The 25,000-nt window shown below is 40.6% G+C and overlaps 1 protein-coding gene across 6 annotated transcripts in view; it reads left to right on the top strand.

Annotated features, from left to right (window-relative positions):
• The window catches only part of sipa1l2 (signal induced proliferation associated 1 like 2), a 209,766-nt gene that overhangs the window by 164,500 nt on the left and 20,266 nt on the right, over positions 1–25,000 (top strand). For 4 of the 6 annotated variants that reach the window (XM_061960890.1, XM_061960872.1, XM_061960910.1 and 1 more), the window contains 7 exons: positions 3,553–3,699; positions 5,969–6,072; positions 6,165–6,253; positions 9,063–9,436; positions 13,395–13,664; positions 16,970–17,023; positions 18,982–19,120. In XM_061960890.1, coding sequence (XP_061816874.1) covers positions 3,553–3,699; positions 5,969–6,072; positions 6,165–6,253; positions 9,063–9,436; positions 13,395–13,664; positions 16,970–17,023; positions 18,982–19,120 — 1,177 coding nt within the window. The remainder of the gene's footprint in view (positions 1–3,552; positions 3,700–5,968; positions 6,073–6,164; positions 6,254–9,062; positions 9,437–13,394; positions 13,665–16,969; positions 17,024–18,981; positions 19,121–25,000) is intronic. The other 2 variants (XM_061960900.1, XM_061960920.1) reach the window with 2 other exon arrangements.

Below are 25,000 nucleotides of genomic sequence, written 5' to 3'. Positions count from 1 at the left end.
TAATCAGAGTTCCTGTCAGTGGGAGCACTCCGTTTTTCAATTCTTTCTTTCTCTGAATGTATGCCTCCTACTCCACGCTCTCTGCGCATCGCTGGAGAGGAGGTGATGGGGACACTGACACAACTCAGGTCATCTCATCCAATTACTGCAGAAACAAAGAGTGTGTTTTACTCTATATGAGGAAGTCCAGGGGGAGTAGTGACGGAGGGGAAATATCGCAAAATAAATATAGGAAATAAATCAAAATAGAAAACGACCGATAAAAAGGTGTACCTCTGCAAATTAAAAACAAAACAATGTTTATTTCATGTTGACATGCAGCATATATATTTTTTTACATTACATCAATATACTGTATATCCAAAATCCAGGTTATGATACATTCCACCTTCTGTGCAGACCACTGCACCTTTTGTTGTGCATTTCTATACCGCTTTTCTTAATTAGGGTGAGCTGGAGCTTATCCAGCCGACTTTGGGCGAGATGTGGGTACACCTTGAACTCGTCACCACACAATTGCACATATTGTACAGACAAGTAAACATACCGGTACTCACATTCACGACTATAGGCAATTTGGAATGACAATTATTATTTTTCTAAGACATATCTTTTAATTCTCAGCATTGGTCAGATCTAGTTCGAACTAAGTTCATAAGCATGAACTGATGAAGCCAGCTCGGATGAGAGTTAAAACTAGGGATGTCCGATAATGGCTTTTTGCCAATATCCGATATTCCGATATTGTCCAACTCTTTAATTACCGATACCGATATCAACCGATACCTATATCAACCGATATATACAGTCGTGGAATTAACACATTATTAAGCCTAATTTGGACAACCAGGTATGGTGAAGATAAGGTACTTTTTTAAAAAATTAATAAAATAAAATAAGATAAATAAATCAAAAACATTTTCTTGAATAAAAAAGAAATTAAAACAATATAAAAACAGTTACATAGAAACTAGTAATGAATGAAAATGAGTAAAATTAACTGTTAAAGGTTAGTGCTATTAGTGGACCAGCAGCACGCACAATCATGTGAGCTTTCGGACTGTATCCCTTGCAGACTGTATTGATATATACCGTATTTTCCGCACTATAAGGCGCACCGGATTATTAGCCGCACCTTCAATGAATTACATATTTCATAACTTTGTCCACCAATAAGCCGCCCCGGATTATAAGCCGCGCCTACGCTGCGCTAAAGGGAATGTCAAAAAAACAGTCAGATAGTTCAGTCAAACTTTAATAATATATTGAAAACCAGCGTTCTAACAACTCTGTCCCAAAATGTACGCAAATGTGCAATCACAAACATAGTAAAATTCAAAATGGTGTAGAGCAATAGCAACATAATGTTGCTCGAACGTTAATGTCACAACACACAAAATAAACATAGCGCTCACCTTCTGAAGTTATTCTTCATTCGTAAATCCTTCGAATTCTTCGTGTTCGGTGTCCGAATTGAAAAGTTGCGCAAGCGTGGGATCCAAAATGGCCGGTTCCGTCTCGTCGAAGTAATCGGAGTCAGTGTCGCTGTTGTTGTCCAGTAGTTCTGTGAATCCTGCCTTCCGGAAAGCTCGGACCACAGTTGTGACCGAAATATCTGCCCAGGCATTTACGATCCACTGGCAAATGTTGGCGTATGTCGTCCGGCGCTGTCTGCCCGTCTTAGTGAAGGTGTGTTCGCCTTCGGAGCTGTGTGAAAAAAGCCACCCGGCCTCTTCGCGTAAACTTCCCTTAACCACTCGCTCATCTTTTCTTCATCCATCCATCCCTTCGAGTTAGCTTTTATGATGACGCCGGCTGGAAAGGTCTCTTTTGGCAAGGTCTTCCTTTTGAATATCACCATGGGTGGAAGTTAGCATGGCAAGCTAGAACCACAGTGAAGGATGACTTCTCATTCCCTGTGGTGCGAATATTCACCGTACGTGCTCCCGTTCCACAGTGCGGTTCACAGGAATATCAGTTGCTGTGAAATACGGTAGTAATCCGTGTGCGGATGGAGAGATTGCGTCTTTTTATGAACCGGATCCTTGTCGCTTAGTAGGAGCCATTTTGTGGTCTTTACAGATGTAAACAGGAAATGAAACGTACGGTGATATCCGCGCGTTTTTTCTTCTTCTTCCGGGGGCGGGTGGTTGCTTACAGTAGAAGAAGAAGCGCTTCCTGTTCTATGGGGGCGGGTGCTTTCCTTGGCGGTTGCTTGCGTAGAAGAAGAAGCGCTTCCTGTTCTACCGGGAAAAAAGATGGCGGCTGTTTACCGAAGTTGCGAGATCGAAACTTTATGAAAATGAATCGTAATAAAGCGCACCGGGTTATAAGGCGCACTGTCAGCTTTTGAGAAAATGTGTGGTTTTTAGGTGCGCCTTATAGTGCGGAAAATACGGTATTGATATATAATGTAGGAACCAGAATATTAATAACAGAAAGAAACAACCCTTTTGTGTGAATGAGTGTAAATGGGGGAGGGAGGTTTTTTGGGTTGGTGCACTAATTGTAAGTGTATCTTGTGTTTTTTATGTTTTTTTAATTAAAAAAAAAAAACCCCAAAAAACAAACCGATACCTATAATTTAAAAAAAAAACGATACCGATCATTTCCGATATTACATTTTAACGCATTTATCGGCCGATAAAATCGGCAGGCCGATATCATCGGACATTTCTAGTTAAAACATCTTTGACTGAACAGCCCAGTTGTGATCGATTGACTGCCCTGAGCATACAATGACCAAGATTATTTAGAACATCTATAGACACATGTATTTTAAGTACTTAAGCAAGGGCAAACTTACAATAAATAAATGTAAACTACATTATATTATTGATCTAAACTAAGATGCATTGCAAAGAGTGTTACTTGAACAATTAGCCACAGAGGTGTTGTCTGATTGAATATTTCCTTTAAAGGGGAACTGCACTTTTTTGGAATTTTGCCCATTGTTCACAATAATTTTGAAAGACATGACGACATATTCTAAATATTAAATGAACAAAAATAAAAAGTTGAATAAAAGTGAATAAAAGTCAGCTAACAGCAGAGCCAATGGGAGCTCCAAAATTCCACCCATAAGATCCGATAAATAACGATTCAAAAAGCGCCAACAATGCTCAATTTACATTTCGTGACTTTAATATTGACTAAGTATTAATGATACTGTTAGTATAAGCGCTAACACAGACAAACTATTCATAGCTGCGACGTAATCACTCTGTGTCTCCCTATGTTTACACCATCGAGTGGTCTGCTGCTTTCTTGCTTCCCGGCTCCCTGTAAGTTTATTCTTGATCATAAATCATGAATCTCACCTGGACATGAGATGTCTAGGAAGGTAATATAACAAGTTGGGACAGCCAATTTAGGACCTGGAATTGGCGAGGACGACACAAAAAGCTCTTTTTCCAAATTTCCAAATTCCAAAAATAAGTTTAATTGTTCACCCAACTCTCCTACCAACTTTGATTTAGACTTCATTTTTTTCACATTCAAACTCATGTTATGACAATGTCTACTATATTTGATTAACCTCTCTGTCTGCAGGATGATGCAGGACATGGAGAATCCCCAGGTTACTTCCTGTAATAAGGGAGAACAGCATTACAGAAGCTCACCTAGTAATCAATCCTCCTCCAGTGATCCAGGACCGTGTGGCAGCAGCTCCTGGTCCCAACAGCCTGGATATGATGGGTGTGTGGTATTTTATTCTTAAAAGGATTATGAAGGCAGACACTGTACATTCAGTCTACATTAGTAATTAAGGACAAGGACATAGGTTATGTTTGACTCTCAATCCATTCATATTTCCTCGACATTTCCCTGATTGTGTTCATTAATTGTTGCTTCGTTGACCACTGCGGCCAAGATACTGGGGGAAATGGAACATGCTGATCAAACATACACTGAAAAGTCAAGATAGCAATTGTTTTGCCCATTGATATTGTTTTGTGACAAACAGGCCAAAGTAGGCTCGATTCAGTTTGATCACTTATATGTATTACTACTTTAAAAAAAAAAATCCTTTCTATGAAAGAGAAATCATCAATTAGGTTTAAAAGCCTTTTGGCCAAATGTTTTTTTTTGTAATACCCTTTTCTGCCTCGGTTCTCAGAACACACTCACAATGTAACAACAAACCATTCTACAGAATTACTGACTGTAGCTGGAGATTGGCCAACAAAGCTAGACAGGGCCAAGTCTGGTTTGAAAATTATTTAAATGAAACAAATATTTCCAAAATGTACAATTTGGAAAAGACTTTGAGGTTATTGTCATCACTGATCATTGTTTGCTGGAAATTGTGTAGTATAGAATACTTGGCTTTAACAGCTTTCACCCTGAGACTGGCAATAGAGCAGAATGCACCAGAGACCAATATCTGTCTATCAAAGGTTACAGACCATGACAATAAGGTTTGCTCTGGTGTCTTCCTGTCAGCACTCTCAAACGTGCTTTAAACTTTGCAAGGATCCGTATCGCTGCGGTCTGTCAGAGCCGACATCATGCAGAAAAAAACAAGACCTATTGACTAGACCAGGGATCGGCAACCCAAAATTTTAAAAGAACCATATTGGACCAAAATTAATCTGTCTGGAGCTGCAAAAATTAAAAGCCTTATATAAGTCTTATAATGAAGGCAACACATGATGTACGTTAACCTACTATCAAAATGACTGTGTCGCAGGCTGACGCAAATCTTCGTTGACAGAAATGTTAAAATGTAATATTTATTCTACACATTTTTACAACATTGGAAAAAATTAGTAGAAACGTAGGCTTCTCAGAGGGTGAGATAACTTCTGGAAGTTACTGGCATTGAATGGCCAAAGATATAGATGTGTGTGTACAAGTTAAAGGACACTGCAGGCTGTCTGGATTTATTACAATCTATGCAAGCTGGGTAACGTTTGCTGTGGTCTATAATGGCACACAAACAACTATCAGAAATGCAGCCAATATTACATACAGATCATGTGTCATGAGACATGCAAATATAAATTAAATAGACATAGACTTAGACAAACTTTAATGATCCACAAGGGAAATTGTTCCACACAGTAGCTCAGTTACAAATGATGGAAAAGATGGAAAGTACAATGCACAGAGGACATAAGTAAAGGAAATTAAATTAGGTATAATGATGCAATATGTACATATAGCTAGCCTAAATAGCATGTTAGCATCGATTAGCTTGCAGTCATGCAGTGACCAAGTATGCCTGAATAGCACTCCACACATGTCAATAACATCAGCAAAGCTAACCCTTGTGCATTCACGCACAGCATAAAAAGTTTGGTGGACAAAATGAGACAAAGAAGGAGTGGCATTACACACGTCTTTCTGTAGCAATGTTGGAGAAAGTTGTACATGTAAACAAACTACGGTGAGTTCAAGGACCGCCAAAATTAGTAGGACAAAACTGCACTCGCCAAATACTCTCATCAGTGAAGCATGTTTAATATAAACAGCGGGATTTCTAACAATTAGGGAGGTTTGTGTCATGTTTGTCCTCCTACAGAAACCATATTAAAACAAAAAATATATTTCTCCCCCCACCTTTTTTCATTTTCATACATTTAAAAAAGCCCCATGGAACCACTAAGGTGGCGCAAGAGAGCCACATGCGGCTCTAGAGCTGTGGATTGCCGAACCCCTAAATAGACCATAGATTTTCAACTACAGTCGCTTTGAAAGTTAAGGCACTGAGACCTCCACCTAGAAGATAGAACCCTTATTATCTCTAGCAACTTCCATTAGAAGCAAGTTGGAAAAATTATAACGTCTTTTTCTCAAAAGCAAGCTAGTTTCTGGAATGCTAAGTCGTCCAAATAGTCTTTTGTGTACTTCTTGAGTATTTTAGCCATAGTGATTACACGCTAATTGCCTTAGCGGAAAAATCTATCTTTTCTCCTTGTGGAATACACTTCTCAACATGTCCTTGCTCATAATTTCTCTACAGATGTCCATCTCCAATCCTCCATGAGCAAGCAGGAGACATCCAAGGGGGTGATGGAGACATCCACAGGGAGAGAGAGCCCACACTGGAGAGGACCAGGTCGGCCGGTGAGTCCTTCATCCGACCAGATTAAACAGGATGTAATGTCTACAGATTTCATTTTTATATACGCCTATGTGTCCTCCTTGATGATCTGCAGAGGCTAAGTGGCACATCCCATGCACTAAGATTCTGAACCCATTGAAGCAGCGAGAAGGAAGCAAAGACTCACCCAACAGGCTCTCTAGGGTAAAAGTTCAAATGTTTCTTTTGATTTGATATTAGTGGACAATATTTTTGGACAATGCATCCTTTCACCTCTTATGAGACTCAAAGTGAATGTGAGCATGTCCTTGATTAGGGGCTTTGCAGCGGCTCTATTTTGCTGGGCACTCTCATGTTGTCCCCTCAAGCTTTACATTCATCACTTTCTCCTCATCAGCTCGTTCGCGGGTGTGCCGTCTTATCACTTTTTTTTTAATGTCTCACTCTTTGCTCAGACACATTTCTCCAGAAGCTTGAATACATTAAATACTTAAGCCTTTTGCAATGTATTTTCCTCAAACACAATCCGTTGTTCCTTCTTTGCGTTTTACTTTGATGCCAATAGCAGATGCATTAACGGCATCCAAGGCTTTAATTTGGTGTCATGTCAACCCAGGGGCAAAAGATGAACATTAAAACCATTTTCTTCGCATTGTGCATTGTGCACCTAATACGCAGGGCTCATGATTCAAAATAAGTGTAGCTCTTTTTGATAAAATGTGATGGGATTTTAATTTGCCCCCATTACTTTACAATTGCCTAACAAACATACCGAAGAAAATATGATGGGTGACGATTTTGGTTTAAAATGCTCACATGAACAGTTACATTTATATTTTCTATCTGTTTGCTTCCTGATAGACTGGTCTCCCACATTATCTATTAATTTAACATTTCAATAATTATACCCACTTGACATCCATTGCAGCCAATCACCGTGCAAGGGTAGTCGCTACATCTGCGGTCCCGTCTCAAGGTTTCTTCTTTTTCCTTAGCTGGGGTCTTTTGAGTTTTTTCTTGACCAAATGTTGGTTTAGTTCAGGGGATGTTGTTGTGAGTTTGTAAAGCACATTGAGACCCCTGTGATTAATTGATTGATTGACATTTGACTTTTTGAACAAATAAATAAGTGGGGTGACTGCGTGGGTCTGAGTTGAGAGGTGGTGTTGACAACATTACTACAAACCAGTGACGTGCGGTGAGGTTGATGGCTGGTGAGGCACTGACTTCATCACAGTCAGATTTACAAACATATGAACCCTAAAGAGTATCTTATTCACCATTTGATTGGCAGCACTTAACGGGTTGTGTTTAAAAGCTCATACCAGCATTCTTCCCTGCTTGGCACTCAGCATCAAGGGATGGAATTGAGGGTTAAATCACCAAAAATTATTCCCGGGCGCGGCGCCGCTGCTGCCCACTGCGCCACTCACCTCCCAGGGGGTGAAGAAAAGGATGGGTCAAATGCAGAGGACAAATTTCACCACACCTAGTGTGTGTGTGACAATCATTGGTACTTTAACCTAACTTTAACTTTACACATACAAACTGTAGCACACAAAAAAGCACATGTAATTAAAAAAACCTTATTATGGTCTTACCTTTACTTATAAGTGCGGGAACAGTGGTGTTCGTGTTGGAGGAGTTGTGATTGAATGAAATATGAAATCCGTGCTGCAGTCTGCAGGTGTACCTAATGTTGTGTCCCTGCAGTCGTTCACGGCTCCTCCGGCGCGAGCATTGTTGTTTTTGCACTTTTTGGCTTCTTGTTAAGTGACTTTTTTTGGGTGGATTCGGTCTTGCACGTGGAGGGTTTGGGTGTGGGCTTTGGTTGGTGTGGCGCTCCCGTCGGGGGGTGCACTCTGCGCGGGGGTGCATTAACCGGCACCAGGAGGCGGGATTACTGCGAGCCTCACACAGTGCGTCTTCGCAGCAGTTTTATGATTGCTCAGCACAAGAAATACGTTACACACATACAGTTGTTGACAAAATACACTGTACATTATATACCTCAGCTAACTAAACTATGGAAATGTATAATATAGTTCATATAGCAATACGGTCTCACTGCACAGCAGGCCAGCAGTTAGCCGAGTCCGCAATCCATGTGGAGGCACAACTGAGTGACGTGCCTCAACTGGCTGCTGATCACCGCACCATCTCTTATCAGTATTTGAACGGCAAATGTGAAAATTCAGCGATTTTGAATAAAAATAATCGAAAACTGGTAAAGTTAAATGGAAAATAACTTTATAGTATAATCACTGAATACATATAACAATTTAATTAATTTGTTTTCTTTTTACATTTTTTTTCTTTCCATGATGGCAGGTGAGGCCCCGCCTCACTTGCCTCTAGTGACCGCACGTCAATGCTACAAACTGTGATTCTCAGGGCATTCAATCGATCACAACTGGACTGTTCAGTTTGTCTTAGAAGATGTTTCTCCTCTCATCCAAGCAGGCGTAACCAGTTCATGTTCATAGACTTAGATTGGTCAGATCTAGTGTAGATGCTTATGCAGGGAGGGTGTGCACAGGCAAGGATGTTTTCACCCTATTGTGGTGAAAAAAACGACTGTTTAGATGCAAACGAGCAACCCCTCTGGCGTCTTAACAGTTGTTTTTTCACTTCAACAAGCATGCCTTTCTCCTGTTTGAAGGTAAATAGTTTGGGCTTTGGCAACAGCATCTAGACTAGATCTGACCAATTTAAGTCTATGAGCATGAACCATTAAAGCCTGCTCAGATGAGAGGCAAAATGTCTTTTAAGACAAACTGAACAGTCCAGTTGCGATGGATTGAATGGCCTGGGAATACAGTGACCCTGCTGAATGGGAACATCCATAGACGTACTGTACCAAACTATGACTTCTTACTGTGAGCAAAGTTCCTTAAAGTAGGTCGGTGACAAATGTAACCTCCTATTTGGTACCAGTTAACACCTGTATGATTTTTTGCAGTGGCTGTTTGACCTTGTCTGATATACCTCTCTGTTTCTCTCGTTGTACTAGATGGGCGATAAGAACTCAAGCCACTCGAGTAGCAACACTCTGTCAAGCAATGCCTCCAGCAACAGTGATGATAAGCACTTTGGCTCAGGAGACTTGATGGACCCAGAGATGTTGGGTCTCACTTACATCAAAGGGGCCTCCACGGACAGTGGCATCGACACCAATCCTTGCATGGTCCCAGGGACTCGGGTGTTGATGCAGAGCAGGATGGGGGAGCAGGGTCATGCCTGGGTATCAGAGCACCACGAGGACATGCCATCAGAAGAGGATCACGGAAAACCATACCTGCCGCAGGGTTACGCCTCAGCATTAATGGCCAGCAACGTGACAGATGGCAGCATTGGAGACTTGAGCGAGATCTCTTCACACTCAAGGTATCACACATGCCGTGAACCGTATTTAAGATGATTATTTTTAGTGCTGGCTTCCCTTGTTTTCTTGCACCATGTGTTTCTGTGCATATGGTAACCAAACATTACAAAGCAATGCACAACAAGCGAGTCCTAAGCATCTCTATACTTTTCTTGACCATGAGAACTACAAAAGGGACAAAATGATAGCCTAAACATAATGGCAATCAATTCAAAGCCATTGAAAGGGGTGTTCGACAAGGTTGTGTACTATCTCCTGATCTACAGTGAAATGATCTTATGCAACATCAATCATCAAGATGGTATAAAAGTTGGAGGAATTAATAGATAGATAGATAGATAGTACTTTATTGATTCCTTCAGGAGGGTTCCCTCAGGAAATGTTAACAACCTCAGATATGCAGATGACACTGTGCTAGTGGCAGACTCTGAAGAAAAACTACAAAACATCTTGAACACAGTAGTAGCCCAAAGTGAAGCAACAAAACCGAATGCATGACAGTTTCCAAGAAACCACATCCACCTCCATGTAACATTACATGCAACAACAAGAAAATAAAACAAGTGGATCAATTGGAATACATCGGTGTCACAGTAACATCTGATGGTGGGTGTGAAAAAGAGATAAACAAACAGATTGCCACGTCAAAAGACAGCTTCAACAAAATGAGTCTTATATTTAGAAATAGAAACATCTCAATTGATCCAAAACTCAGTCCTCAAAACGTATGTATGGTATGTCCTACTTTACGTCTGGGAATGCCAGACTTTAAATAATCAAAAACTGAGAAAATTAGAGGCAACTTAAATGTGGTTCTTCAGAAAAATACTCCACATATCATGGCTTAAAAAGAAAAGTAATGAAGAGGTATTGCCGTGTGCAAAAAGAAGATGATCGCTCATTGCAACGATTCAAAATAGTCAGCTGAAATTCCTTAGACATATCATTAGAAAATACTGCTTAGAAAAACTGATGTTAACAGGAAAACTAGTAAGAAAGAAAGCTCCAGGTCAACAATAAACAACATATATCAACAGCCTAAGAAATGTTATCGGAAATATCAATAATATAGAACTCATACATATAACGGACAACAGAGATCAATAATATAGAACTCATACATATAACGGACAACAGAGAAGACTGGAGAGCCCTGATCATGGATGCATGTAAACAGACCTGATACCCCATGATAATTATGAAATATAATGGCAGGGTGCCTGATCTCAGCTGTTGCAATAACTTTAGACTTCTTGTTTTACCAAATTGTGAGTGAATATTTTATTCGGCACTTGCTTGCTAAAATTGAGTGGTAGTTCATAGTCACATTTTTCAGGGCAATATATAGACAACCACACTCACATTCCCACTTTTGGACAATTTTGAGTCACCAATTAACCGAAGATGCAAGTTTTTGGACAGCGGGAGGAAGCTTGAGTAGCCGGGGCAGGTATGCACGAGGAGAACAAGCAAACGACACACAGACATGCTGAGGGGGAGTTTCTGTTGATTTACTGACTGTGAGGCTAACCACTAGACACGTCTCTGAATTCTCTCATGCGCTCCAACTCACATTTGGAAGAAAACTCAGTCAAGGTGTACCGGTAGTTATACAGCATAGCAGTAGAGATCTAATAAACCATTTGACAATGAAAGTCAAGTCAATTTGTTAAAATTAACTCAGAGGTACCATTTTCATATGTCAAGTTTTGTTACTGCACATAAATATATAAAATATGAACATAACTATGACCTAGCATTACAAAATTGTATAATGTTTATTATGTAATTGATTGCTATGGCATCATGGCACCTTGTGGAGCGTTACTATTAGCATCATTTTTGCATCATTGCTGTTCTATGGTGAGATTTTTCTGAGAGACTTTCCATACTGGTGAAAGTCCATACGAACACGAATACTTTCAAAAAAGCAAATTTTTCCCACTCCAGTGCAAAAAAAAAGACATCCACACAAATGGAGTAATAAAACAATCCTTATCCACATAAAAAACACATTCACTATTTTATCCTATTCAAAAGCGTGACAAAGCTACCACAGCTGACCTAACTGCCCAATCAATATAGTGATATATCAGATGTACAATGACACGTGCATTATCTTTAAAATCAGTAAACATTACTTTGAACAAAGACAGTACAGTCTACCAAGTCAAATGCATTGTCTTAAACATATTTGGCCAATAAAGCTGTTTCTAATTCGGATTCTGACTTGCACAGAGTACAAAAAACAAAATGTATGTTTTTAAATGTTTTTATTGCGTATTATAGGGCGCCCACAAGCATGTCCATCACCACACGAAAGGTCAATTTCCTTGTGTTATCTTGGTAAATAAAGTTTAAAAACATAATATAATATTGCACATTACTTATGACACAAGCCAAAAAGCCCCTTTTTACCTTTCCACTCACAAACCTGAGTTTTCCAAGTGCTTAGCTTTTAAGGAAAGAAAACCAACTGTATGTTTTTGCATGTGGAGAAGAGAACAAAATGCCTATACATGTATGGGTTTAAAAAAATATCCACATTCATATTGAAATTGCCTCAAAGTAAGATATCACAGGCAAGGGAGGAACAAGTACAGGAAAAAAAATTATTTTATATTTTTCTCTGTGTCTGAGCATTTACATGGCTCCATTGTGGGTTTTTTCCAGTCTTTTTGTCACATTATTGATTTGCCCACTGGGATAAAACACACTCGATTCATTGGTTTATGGTTTGCAGCACAACCCAATGTTTTATTTACAGTTTTATATGGTACATTGATTGGTTCATTTCGTTAACACATGCACAAAGGAATATTTTCTGGGTATGTTTGAACTTTTCACCCGGTCGTGCTCTCTTACCCTCATCCCTCAACCTAACTCATCCAGCTGTGTCGGCACTTCTGAATGGAGCATGTTGTCAGGCTGTAGCAACATGGGGGGTCTTCATCACATTCCCATCCAAGTGCCCCTCACCAGTCTGGTGGCCATCTGGGAACGAAGAATGTGTGAAGAAGTCTTGGTCCAGAACCCGATGGTCACAGTCTCCATGGAATAGAAAAAAACGGTCTTATTTGTTTATGCCATGCATTATTATGTACATAGAATTAGCTCAAATCAATGCACCTTGTTGGAACTCTTACAAAAAGGGGCTATGCCATCACCTTGACCACCCTGATGCCTCCCATCATTTTCATGTAACTGTTTTTGACACCAGTGTCATTTAAACCAAGAGTGCAGCAGCAGGAGCACATTTAGCAGGGTGTGGCCCAGATGGTCATGAATATGTAAGTGGGGCATGGAGTGCCACCAACTCATGCCAACTTTGAGTGTTAAGTTGACCAGAAGACTTTGATCAAACCTTTAAATCCTATACTCAATCCAGCATATGTCTTTTTTAAAGCCCAAAGATCCAATTTTGCATTTTATTTTATCATTTAGAATACAATCTGCTCTCTGCTACTTCAAACTGAATCTTTCCCGGCCAGGAGATAATGAAGATAACACACACACTATTAAATGTATTCAATAGGAAACCTTGTGCTATTTTGTAGAGCAACCCAGTTTTATGAATTGAAGCATTGCCTGAAAACTCTTTTAATCTTAATCTTAATCATGTTATGTCCTGTGACAAATGCATCTTGCACACCATCAGTCAGAAACAAACATAACAAATAACTCTGTATGCTATTTTATTATACTGTTGACATACGTTTGTACAATAGACAATCAACATCATCGTGTTGTTTTCCTTTGCTAATCCTTTGAGTTGTCACTCATTGAATTTACAGTACAATATATATTTATTGAATCATATATAGAGTTGAGAAGTGATCATTTTGTCATCTCATATTTATTTATGCATTCATGTTTTTGTCTGCTTTTTAAACCTATCATTTGCCTGGCTTTTGAGTTGCATTCTGCTTTGTTTTCTTTATTTTTTTGCTGTCTGGTCAGTGGCTCACATCACTCTGGCAGTCCCTTGGCGCGTGGTGCCAGATACTGTATGTCCGCCGACTCCTCCAAGGTGTACACCATTCCTCAGACCAGCATCTCAGGTGCAGGGTCAGAGCCGGGGCCAGAACCGGAGTGCGGTCAGGGTCCCAGCTCAGAAGCCTGCGGACAAACACGCACACAGCCAGATGGGAATCTCCCAGTGAAGACAACTGATAATGTTGATGCTGATGCTCACAGCAAAGAGGGACCTCCCGACATTTCAGATTGTGGGTGAGTGTGTTTGTGAACAAGACACAGACAGAAAAACGGTCAAAGTTTATTATGTGCAGCATCAAACATTTTAATACTAGTGCCCCTCCTTTATTGCCCTCCTAGTGTGCATAAACTCAGCCTGATAGAGGCTGACAGCTACAAAATAAATACACTCAATAAATCCACAGATATAACACACTTGACGCATGTCACTTGTGGTTATTGATTGTTCCCGAGAAGCCAAATCTCTGTGGGACCGCCAGCCTGAGTCTCTATCAGATCTCTGGTGGATGCCAAGCAGAGATCAACACAAAGTCATGAGAAATATTAAAAAGGGAGATCAATGCATGCATCCTGGTTGAGGCTGAGTTCTCCCACAGGCTAGCGGATGATAAAGTGCTTGTCTGCGCTATTGATGCCATTGATTGTGTGTGAGTGTGTATATATATATATATATATGTATATATATATATATATATATATATATATATATATATATATATATATATATATATATATATATATATATATATATATATATATATATATATGTGTGTGCATATAGGTAGGCTTGGGTATCGCTGACATATTATTCGATACTGGTGCCAAATCGATACTTTGAATCAGTTCCGGTGCTTAAATGCTGTGAGTAGCAAACTGTCACAATTATCACAGCAAAATTAGCAGCAATACAGAATGTGTGAAAAAAACTGAAAATGATTGTATATTAATGGTTTGCATGTATTAGAATATGTGCAAACTTGATAGCACACACAAAGCTGATCTATTAAGTATGTGCGCAGAGGATTGCATCTCTTAAATGAGCAAAACAGAGAGCGCAATCTAATTAGTGTGTTTGTCTTCATGTATATGCAGAATATACGCTAAATATTAGAACGTCAACATATCAAGACTGTCAAAAACAAAAATATATATTGGCTATTCAACAAAATTATTTCATAATTTCATTGCTGCTGGATGACTTAAGAAGCTGATTAAAACAAATTAAATTGATTTGTTTTGGTGTTGGCTTGCGTTTTTTTCCCATAATATGGTATTATTATATGTCCTTGTGACAGTCTCGCGTCGTGCGGGTTCCATGGACCACCAAATAGGGACATTACTGCGAGCAGGTTTTGACTTTTCTTTATTCTTTCAATAAAGCTGCGTCTTCTTGCTTCGGGTCGCTTTTCAGCTCCACCTCGCTCTGCTCGCTTCGCCGTCTGGTTTTCAGCACCACGTCGTTGTCTCCGGCTGGCTCTCGGTCTCTTGCGCGCTGCGTCTGCTTCGGACTCTCCAACTCTCTCTTCCCCGTCGTTCACGGCTGCCGCCCTTTTACACAGTGCGAGGAGATTATCTGATTGTGCCCAGGTGGGTGATCCACGCACCTGATATGATTTACGGCGTCGATCCCGGCGCGCCCCGCCTCGCCGCCGGTCTGCCGGCCACGCCTAACCACAGTCCTATATGAAAAACCTTCTTGCAATATGTATTTCCGGCTATGGAACAACTATTGCTGATGCAGCATAACAACACAGTCTCCCAGAGCGCACCTTTGGCATGCCTAAATAGGTTCTGTTGTCTAGATCACACTCATACAGTCGAGGTAAAAAGTTTACATACACTTGTAAAGAACATAATGTCATCTGTCTTGAGTTTCCAATAATTTCTACAACTCTTGATTTTTTTTTTTGATAGAGGGGCCACGGAACTTTCCTCCAGAAAGTCTTATCTTTGTCCATGTGATGTCAGATGAAACAAAAATTGAGGTTTTTGGCCACAATACCCAGCAATATGTTTGGAGGAGAAAAGGTGAGGCCTTTAATCCCAGGAACACCAGGCCTACCGTCAAGCATGGTGGTGGTAGTATTATGCTCTGGGCCTGTTTTTGCTGCCAATGGAACTGGTGCTTTACAGAGAATAAATGGGACAATGAAAAAGGAGGATTACCTCCAAATTCTTCAGGACAACCTAAAATCATCAGCCTGGAGGTTGGGTCTTGGGCACGGTTGGGTGTTCCAACAGGACAATGACCCCAAACACACGTCAAAAGTGGTAAAGGAATGGCTAAGTCAGGCTAGAATTAAGGTTTTAGAATGGCCTTCCAAAAGTCCTGACTTAAACATGTGGACAATGCTGAAGAAACATGTCCATTCTCAGAAAACCAACAAATTTATCTGAACAGCACCAATTTTGTCAAGAGGAGTGGTCAAAAATTCAACCAGAAGCTTGTGGAATGCTACCAAAAGCCCCTTATTGCAGTGAAACTTACCAAGGGACATGTAACCAAATATCAACATTGCTGTATGTATACTTTTGACCCAGCAGATTTGGTCACATTTTCAGTAGACCCGTAATAAATTCATAAAACAACCAAACTTCATGACTGTGTATTGTGACAAACAAGTATGTGCTCCAATCACTCTATCACAAAAAAATAAGAGTTGTAGAAATTATTGGAAACTTAAGACAGCCATGACATTATGTCCAGAAAAGGTGGTTCACATTATATTTGCGTATTGCATATTGTACAACATAACCAAACAGCACAGGTTGGACCGTGAGAGCATATGATGTCATGAATGGTGTGTCTACAATGGCTCAGCTGGTATGGGGGATGCAAAATCCTTAAATAGGGCCGTCGAGCCACTTTACACGCAGTCTCAGGAGCTCACTCGCAACACAACCACTAATAATACGTTTTTACTTAATTTACTTTTACTATTTAGCATTTGTTATTTGGATTTTAGTAGATCAGGCCCTCAGTGCATACAATCCCATCAGAAATGGATTATACACCGTTGTGGCGATGTTAGACTACCGTTACAACAGTGTTTACTAGTTGAGCCTATATGCAAGAGTCTTGTATTAATTCAGCAAAATTTCAATATAATATGTTGCTTGCACACTATTACCGAGTTTCTGAATGCATCCCTACTTTTAGGGGGCAGGGGCTCATTTCAAAACAGAGAATGTATTAAAACTTTGCTGCAGTGTTTAAATAATTTAATTTAGCCTGTGAAATGTGGTTCTTAAGGGCTCTGTGATTGATCACATATGCTGAATTCATCTTCTGCTGACTTATGAAAAAGCCCTGTAATTCAGTTATCTTTCCCATCGGGTTGTTTGTTATTTATTTTAGCTTACATAAGCCTGTCTCATGATGAATGGCGTAATATTCTTCACTGATATTGTTGTAACATAATGAAGTTTCTCATGACCCTTTACCAAAAAGTCCCTTCTCTGCTCTGACACCATTCATTGTGTGTAACAGTGCGCTTAACACCTTTTTTTTCTCTTTCACTAACTCTCTCTTGTTCCAGAGGAGCAGAGAGCTTGTTAGCACTCCTTCTCAAAATGCTGTCTGAGCGTGCAAGGTATACAATCAATGGAAATCAACCCCTGCTCTGAACCTTTGTGACCCTCCACCGTACACACGCACACACATACCCTTCCTATTTTCCCAGACCACCACATCACTCCCCCAAGATGGTTGCTTGCCCTGAATGGAGGTTAACGAGCTGTGCATCAGTGGCTATGATATTTCTGCGGCAGAATAATGTTACTGTGCACTACTCACCCAAACGTCCTCGTGTCAGCCCCCTAGCCAAGATGCTGTGAGGTTCTAGCTGAAGAATAATAATCAGTTAGTCAAGCGTATATCCTGCAAACAAAGTGAGAATTGGTTTTATCTCAGCTACCCACATATCCTCCTGAAAATCAGCTTTGTCTTTAGTGGATATTTGTGAACATGCAAAATGCTGGTAAATCAAACATCAGGGAAAATGTTTACTGCAGAGGACACTGGTTCTCAGTGGAACATACAAATTGTGCTGTCGTGGATAGAATGACAACATGCTACTTTTACTTGAATGAATTATTTCCTTCACTGATCCACTGGTGGCCTGATATGAACACTTGTTGTCCTGTTATGATTATTATGTCGAATAAGTAGCCGCATCATGAGAATGTATTTAAAGCCGTTATGCTCACTAAAGCAACGCTGCACAAACGTAAAAAAAAAAAGAAGCAATTAACCACATATTTCTGCGGATGAATGTCCTCGGTAAATCTGCAGAGGGCTCAAATTAAGTGCGACAAAACTGAAAACAAGAAAATGTTCTTGCTATTTTAGTGCAAATTTACTTTACTGCTCGGAATATTCTAACCTTTAAGCTATAAATGCATCATTAAAAAGGTGTGAATAACCTGCCACTGTGCAGCTCTTCACGCAAGTGTTTCTAGGTTTCAGAATTGCAGCCAGTTGTAGCCAACTGACACTCTGCCATCGGCAGTGCCAAGAGCAATGCCAACATGTGTCATCCTCACTGGCTGCTCACTTAAAGCTGAGCTCTCTGCCTGGTGACTTCAGCAGCCAGGTCGGTCACATCCCAGCCGTCGGTATAGAAAAGCATTTTGAATGTCGGTCCCTGATCACCGCCCACAAAGCAAAACATGCCACCTTGTCTGAGTCCAACAGCTCTCATGTCTTCCCCCATTGTACGAACACTCTAGAGCAGGGGTGTCAAACTCCAATACAGAGTGGGCCAAAGTTTAAAACTGAACAAAGCCGCGGGCCAAGGTTGAACAGATTAACCTTTAACGTACTCTACAAGCTATCGTCACGTCCGCTTTTCATCCATTCTAACATCGTTCAGACCCCGTCACAAGATATGCAACGCATACTTCATTAACAGCGATACAGGTTACACTGAGGGTGCCAGTCTAAAAAACTTTAACACTGTTAGAAATACACGCCACACTGTGAATCCACAGCAAACAAGAATGACAAACACATTTCGGGAGAACATCCGCACCGTAACACAACATAAGCACAACAGAACAAATACCCAGAATCCTTTGCAGCACTAACTCTTCCGGGACGCTACAAAATACACCCCCGCTACCACCTTTTTCCTGTCAAAATGGAAAAAAACGTATACATTTATTAAGAAATTACCAGGTACTTTATCGACACATGTTATTTCCAGGCGTTCGCAAGCCATAAAATGATGTGGCGGACCAGATCGGCGTTTGACATCTATGCTCTAGAGTCTAATCTTTATGTACCGGATATTTCTCCATAAGTGCCTCTTTCCCCCTTTATTCCTTCCTCTCACTAGCTGCGGTCTTCACACTCTCCAGTTCTGCTTCTTCACGCACTGTTGATGCCTGAATGTGGCATGCAAAATCTGATCCACATAAGATGCATTGTGTGATACTGACATACTTCTTTAAATAGCGAGTGGCTACCCTGGCCCAAGGCTTCCCCTGCAGGAAGTGGCTTGCATGACCCTACTGATAAGCTGTTGTGTGCCCTCTGTATTGTCTTTAGGCAGCTATATGCGCAGGAGGCCGCCTGCCGCCTCCAGGCTCCCGAGCGAGATGGGAAATCACTCCAGAGACTTTCAAAGGAGCAATACCTGAAAATGATGCTGCCTGACAGTCCACCGGGAGAAGGCAGGAGTCACAAGGTGAGGCCACCGACCAGGCTTCCTATATCTACAAATGAAACCGTACAACTTTACTATAAGGAGCGCAGATACGAACAAACACCCCTTTGGCTATTTTATCATACTGACAAATAGGTATAGTGGATTTAAGCTTGTGTCGGTAAAGATAACCTCTTACCACAAAGACAGAAAAAGAAGGGCAAACATCTTCCAACACAGTTTCTCTCTTCTCTTGCTATTGACTGCTAAATTAAATTTGTAGCAGAGCCTGTCTTTGCTCCATCAGGATGTCATGGGTTAAAGGCAGCGATCCGAATGATATTTGCGGTTGCTGGGTTCTACAGGCTCTATTAATTGCATCATCTTTCCCCCCTCCTGCCGTCCTCTATCCATTATCTTCCTGGAAGGCACCCTAGAGATGCACAAATGGGTTATTTTTGGATAGTGCTCAATTCTTGTACAGAATTCACTTCCCCTCTCGAGAGAAGAAACATACACAGTTGTGTCCTCTGGCAAAGGAGGGTCTCGTCGCTCGCACAAAGCGTTTTAGTCCACTGATTAGTTTGTCGTATTTCTGTGCACGGGCCTTTCACTTTAAAACACAGATCCCTTCCTGTGTAAAATGAACACAGATGTGCCTGGCCTGCTCTTTGTCATTTCCCTTCTTTTTTCTCACAAAAAAGCATTGCTGGTTAGATGCTAAGCCTTTGTGTGCTCACTTCCTCCAGTCCGATAACGTGCGCATGTGGAAAAACAATCTGGGAGAGAGATGCTTGCCAGTGGACGCCTAAACTATATATACAGTCGCGATCAAAAGTTCACTTGTAAAGAACATAATGTCATGGCTGTCTTGAGTTTCAAATAATTTCTACAACTCTTATTTTTTGTGATAGAGTGATTGGAGCACATACACAGCATAACAGCTCAATTTTGGTGTCATCTGACATCACATGGACAAAGATAAGACCTTCTGGAGGAAAGTTCTGTGGTCAGATGAAACAAAAATTGAGCTGTTTGGCCACAATACCCAGCAATATGTTTGGAGGAGAAAAGGTGAGGCTTTTAATCCCAGGAACACCAAAACTACCGTCAAGCATGGTGGTGGTGGTAGTATTATGCTCTGGGCCTGTTTTTCTGCCAATGGAACTGGTGCTTTAAATAGGATAATGAAAAAGGAGTATTACCTCCAAATTCTTCAGGTCAACCTAAAATCATCAGCCCGAAGGTTGGGTCTTGGGTGCAGTTGGGTGTTCCAACAGGACAATGACCCCAAACACACATCAAAAGTGGTTATGGAATGGATAAATCAGGCTAGAATTAAGGTTTTAGAATGGCCTTCCCAAAGTCCTGCCTTAAACATGTGGACAATGCTGAAGAAACAAGTTCATGTCAGAAAGCCAACAAAATTAGCTGAACTGCACCAATTTTGTCAAGAGGAGTGGTCAAAAATTCAACCAGAAGCTTGTGGATGGCTACCAAAAGTGCCTTATTGCAGTGAAACTTGCCTAGGGACATGTAGCCAAATATTAACATTGCTGTATGTATACTTTTGACCCAGCAGATTTGGTCACATTTTCAGTAGACTCATAACAAATTCATAAAAGAACCAAACTTCATGAATGTTTTTTGTGACCAACAAGTATGTGCTTCAATCACTCTATCAAAAAAAAGTTGTAGAAATTATTGTAAACTCAAGACAGCCGTGACATTATGTTCTTTACAAGTGAATGTAAACTTTTGATCGCGACTGTACATCTCTTTTGTTGAGGGTGAATGTTTTCAATCATCAGCTGGCACGTAAAAGAATCAGGTTACAGTAATGACATTGTTGGAAAAAATGATTGAATCGTTTCTAATTTAATAGAATGTGACGTGACTGGGCCTCTGTGTAATCAAGCAGGGTATACGGTAAAGGTTAACGCTTGTGTCACTTCCGGCAGCCGCCTGATGCCATTCTTTGTGTGGGTGAGCAGGTGCTGAAAGATCTTATTTGGCAGCCATGCTGTCCGCAGGGACGTCCCTTCCACAGACAGGCTGACTATTGTGCGGCTGACGTAAAGGAAAGGCCGTTTGCAGCGTATTCTCTCCTCTTGTAGGAAAAACTGAATAGGCGGTTGTCCAACACATCCTCCCAAGTGGCACCTCAAAAGGTTGCATATGCCGCTTGTTGGATTTGTTCATTGGGGGGAAAATTGGATAAATCAGGTGAAAAAAACAGGTGGATTTGTTGGTGCTACGGGTAAGAGCTTCTGCTAAAGAATTCATCATGAACTAATAATTCAGGCATGGAGTTGTTGGCAACTGGCACACAAAAATGACTTTAGAGTAAATATATTTTCTGTATAATATCTACTGCAGCTTCAATGAAGCACTGCCAAGATATTTTCAGATTGAAGCTGTCAATATAGTAAAAAGCTGGCTTCCAATAATCATTAAGTGCGATTTCAAAGGTCGCCATGACTACATTTGCATGCTCTCTAATCTGTGCTACTTTTGCTTACACAAAGAGTAGTTCGCAATCATAGTTACAAATATGTTGCTGAGCGAGAACTTTGCAGGGGAAAGTTGCAATAACAGACAACCTTGTGTGTGTGAATGGGTGAATGTGGAAATAGTGTCAAAGCGCTTTGAGTTCCTTAAAAAAAAAAAGGTAGATAAGCGCTATACAAGTACAACCCATTTTATACCTACTCAGTGGCCTAGTGGTTAGAGTGTCCGCCTTGAGATCGGTAGGTCGTTTTATAGTCATACCAAAGACTATAAAAATGGTACCCATTACCTCCCTGCTTGGCACTCAGCATCAAGGGTGGGAATTGGGGGTTAAATCACCAAAAATGATTCCCGGGCGCGACAACGCTGCTGCTCACTGCTCCCCTCACCTCCCAGGGGGTGAACAAGGGGATGGGTCAAATGCAGAGGACAGATTTCACCACACCTAGTGTGTGTGTGACAATCATTGATACTTTAACTTTACTTAAACCTTAATAAGTTAAAGCCTCTTAGAGCTTCTAAGACGCTCCCAGTATATCTTTGCTTTAAAGGGGAACATTATCACCAGACCTATGTAAGCGTCAATATATACCTTGATGTTGCAGAAAAAAGACCATATATTTTTTTAACCGATTTCCGAACTCTAAATGGGTGAATTTTGGCGAATTAAACGCCTTTCTATTATTCGCTCTCTTGTGACGTCACATCGGGAAGCAATCCGCCATTTTCTCAATCACCGAGTCAAATCAGCTCTGTTATTTTCCGTTTTTTTTGACTGTTTTCCATACCTTGGAGACATCATGCCTCGTCGGTGTGTTGCCGGAGGGTGTAACAACACGAACAGGGACGGATTCAAGTTGCACCAGTGGCCCAAAGATGCGAAAGTGGCAAGAAATTGGACATTTGTTCCGCACACTTTACCGACGAAAGCTATGCTACGACAGAGATGACAAGAATGTGTGGATATCCTGCGACACTCAAAGCAGATGCATTTCCAACGATAAAGTCAAAGAAATCTGCCGCCAGACCCCCATTGAATCTGCCGGAGTGTGTGAGCAATTCAGGGACAAAGGACCTCGGTAGCACGGCAAGCAATGGCGGCAGTTTGTTCCCGCAGACGAGTGAGCTAAACCCCCTGGATGTCTTGGCTCACACCGTCCCTTATGCCACCGAAGATGATCAAGAGAAGAATATCGACCCTAGCTTCCTTGGCCTGCTGACATCAACTCCAAAACTGGACAGATCAGTTTTCAGGAAAAGAGCGCGGATGAGGTTATGTCTACAGAATATATTAATTGATGAAAACTGGGCTGTCTGCACTCTCAAAGTGCATGTTGTTGCCAAATGTATTTCATATGCTGTAAACCTAGTTCATAGTTGTTAGTTTCCTTTAATGCCAAACAAACACATACCAATCGTTGGTTAGAAGGCGATCGCCAAATTCGTCCTCGCTTTCTCCCGTGTCGCTGGCTGTCGTGTCGTTTTCGTCGGTTTCGCTTGCATACGTTTCAAACCGATATGGCTCAATAGCTTCAGTTTCTTCTTCAATTTCATTTTCGCTACCTGCCTCCACACTACAGCCATCCGTTTCAATACATGCGTAATCTGTTGAATCGCTTAAGCCGCTGAAATCCGTATCTGAATCCGAGCTAATGTCGCTATAGCTTGCTTGGCATCACTATGTGACATCACAGGAAAATGGACGGGTGTATATAACGATGGTTAAAATCAGGCACTTTGAAGCTTTTTTAGGGATATTGCGTGATGGGTAAAATTTTGAAAAAAACTTCGAAAAATAAAATAAGCCACTGGGAACTGATTTTTAATGGTTTTAACCCTTCTGAAATTGTGATAATGTTCCCCTTTAAACATGTACTAGATGTTTGTTGAATTCTCACTGTGGGATTTGTGGGAGTTGCCTCTTTGAAATAGAGATGGCTGGGTGTTGGCTAGTGTGGATGCCAGTCAGTGTTCATTACAGTAGGGAAGCCATAAGCAGACATTTTACCCATCTGGCTGACAGCCCTGCATCTCATTTGTGGCTACTTTTGATGCCTCTCCAGCAATATTTATGTTAGCTAAACGGGGCAATGATGGATTTGGTTGCTGTATGTGGTTTTGTGTGTTTCAAGAGGAGATCCCTGTCAAAATGCTGGCCAAGGCCACAAGACTGTTATGTGTTCATTGTGGAATACTCCTTCTCCTACCAGCATCCACTTTTTTGTTCATGGCTTTGTGCGGTAAACTCTGCACTGGCCTCTATAACACCGTTCTCAGTCTGTTCTGGAGAGCACAAACACATTCACAAGAAGCTTGCACTGTGTGTGCCTTCACAATATTGTAACAGTTTCACTGTGCTGTGTGCATTGCCAACTAGACCTTGAAGCAAAAAAATGTGTTTTGTGGATTTTCACTAGACTAGACTAATAGTGCTTTGTTAAAAACCCGATGTTGAAACATCTAACAGAGCTGCAAATTTAACTGGCATTGTATTTTCAAGGATCTCACAGTCCCCATAGAGCAGGAGTTTTGAGGTGGACCCACCCTGCTGGGAGGTAACAGAAAAATGCAGACTAAATACAGTGGAACCTTGATTTACAAATGTTTTCTTGAACATGGTTTGTAAACCGAAAAGTTTGTATTGTGAACTCTATTTTAGTAAATAAAACTGCACACTTTAAAGACAATATAAAGACACACATGTATGTGTATATAAATATATATTAGGCTTGTCCTGATACCAATATTTTGGTACTGGTACCAATACAAAAATGTATATCGATACTTTTCGATACTTTTCCAAAATAAAGAATGTCATTATTGGCTTCATTTTAACAGAAAATCGCACGATACATTAAACATATGTTTCTTATTGTACTCAAAGAACAAATATAGAAGATTGGAATTCAAATTAAAAGGCATTAAACACACTGGGCTTTTCTTATTGCGCTCAAAGAACCATTTTTCATATTACATATAGCCTGCCAAAATCTAGGATTAGGTTAGAATAGAATAGAAAGCTTGATTGACATTGTATTAAATGCTTCATGATTTATGGTTGCCACTGTTGGTCTGTGCTTTAAGACAAATAAAATCATTAGTAAATATTAAAAACAATACTATGGCTATACAACATGTAGCAGTTAAAACACACATTGTGAAAGATAAAACACAAATTGTAAGAGTTTGTTGCACAATTCTGCCATTTTCCTTGCATTAGTTTGTGCTACGTGGGTGGTTTGGACTGCGCTAATAATTGGGAACAAGCCCAACAGCTGTATGCGCATCTATGTACGTAGCAGGGGAGCTAGTTAACTACATTATTACATGTCTCTCTTTATACTCTTTGTACATGTCGGATTGTTTGTTATTTAAATGTTTACCTTAGTTTGAAGCAAAGGCGGTAATACT

This window comes from Nerophis lumbriciformis, linkage group LG02, assembly GCF_033978685.3.
Source record: "Nerophis lumbriciformis linkage group LG02, RoL_Nlum_v2.1, whole genome shotgun sequence".
Classification (NCBI taxonomy): Eukaryota; Metazoa; Chordata; class Actinopteri; order Syngnathiformes; family Syngnathidae; genus Nerophis; species Nerophis lumbriciformis.
Note: the sequence above shows the minus strand (reverse complement) of the source record. Positions and strands in the feature narration are given on the sequence as shown.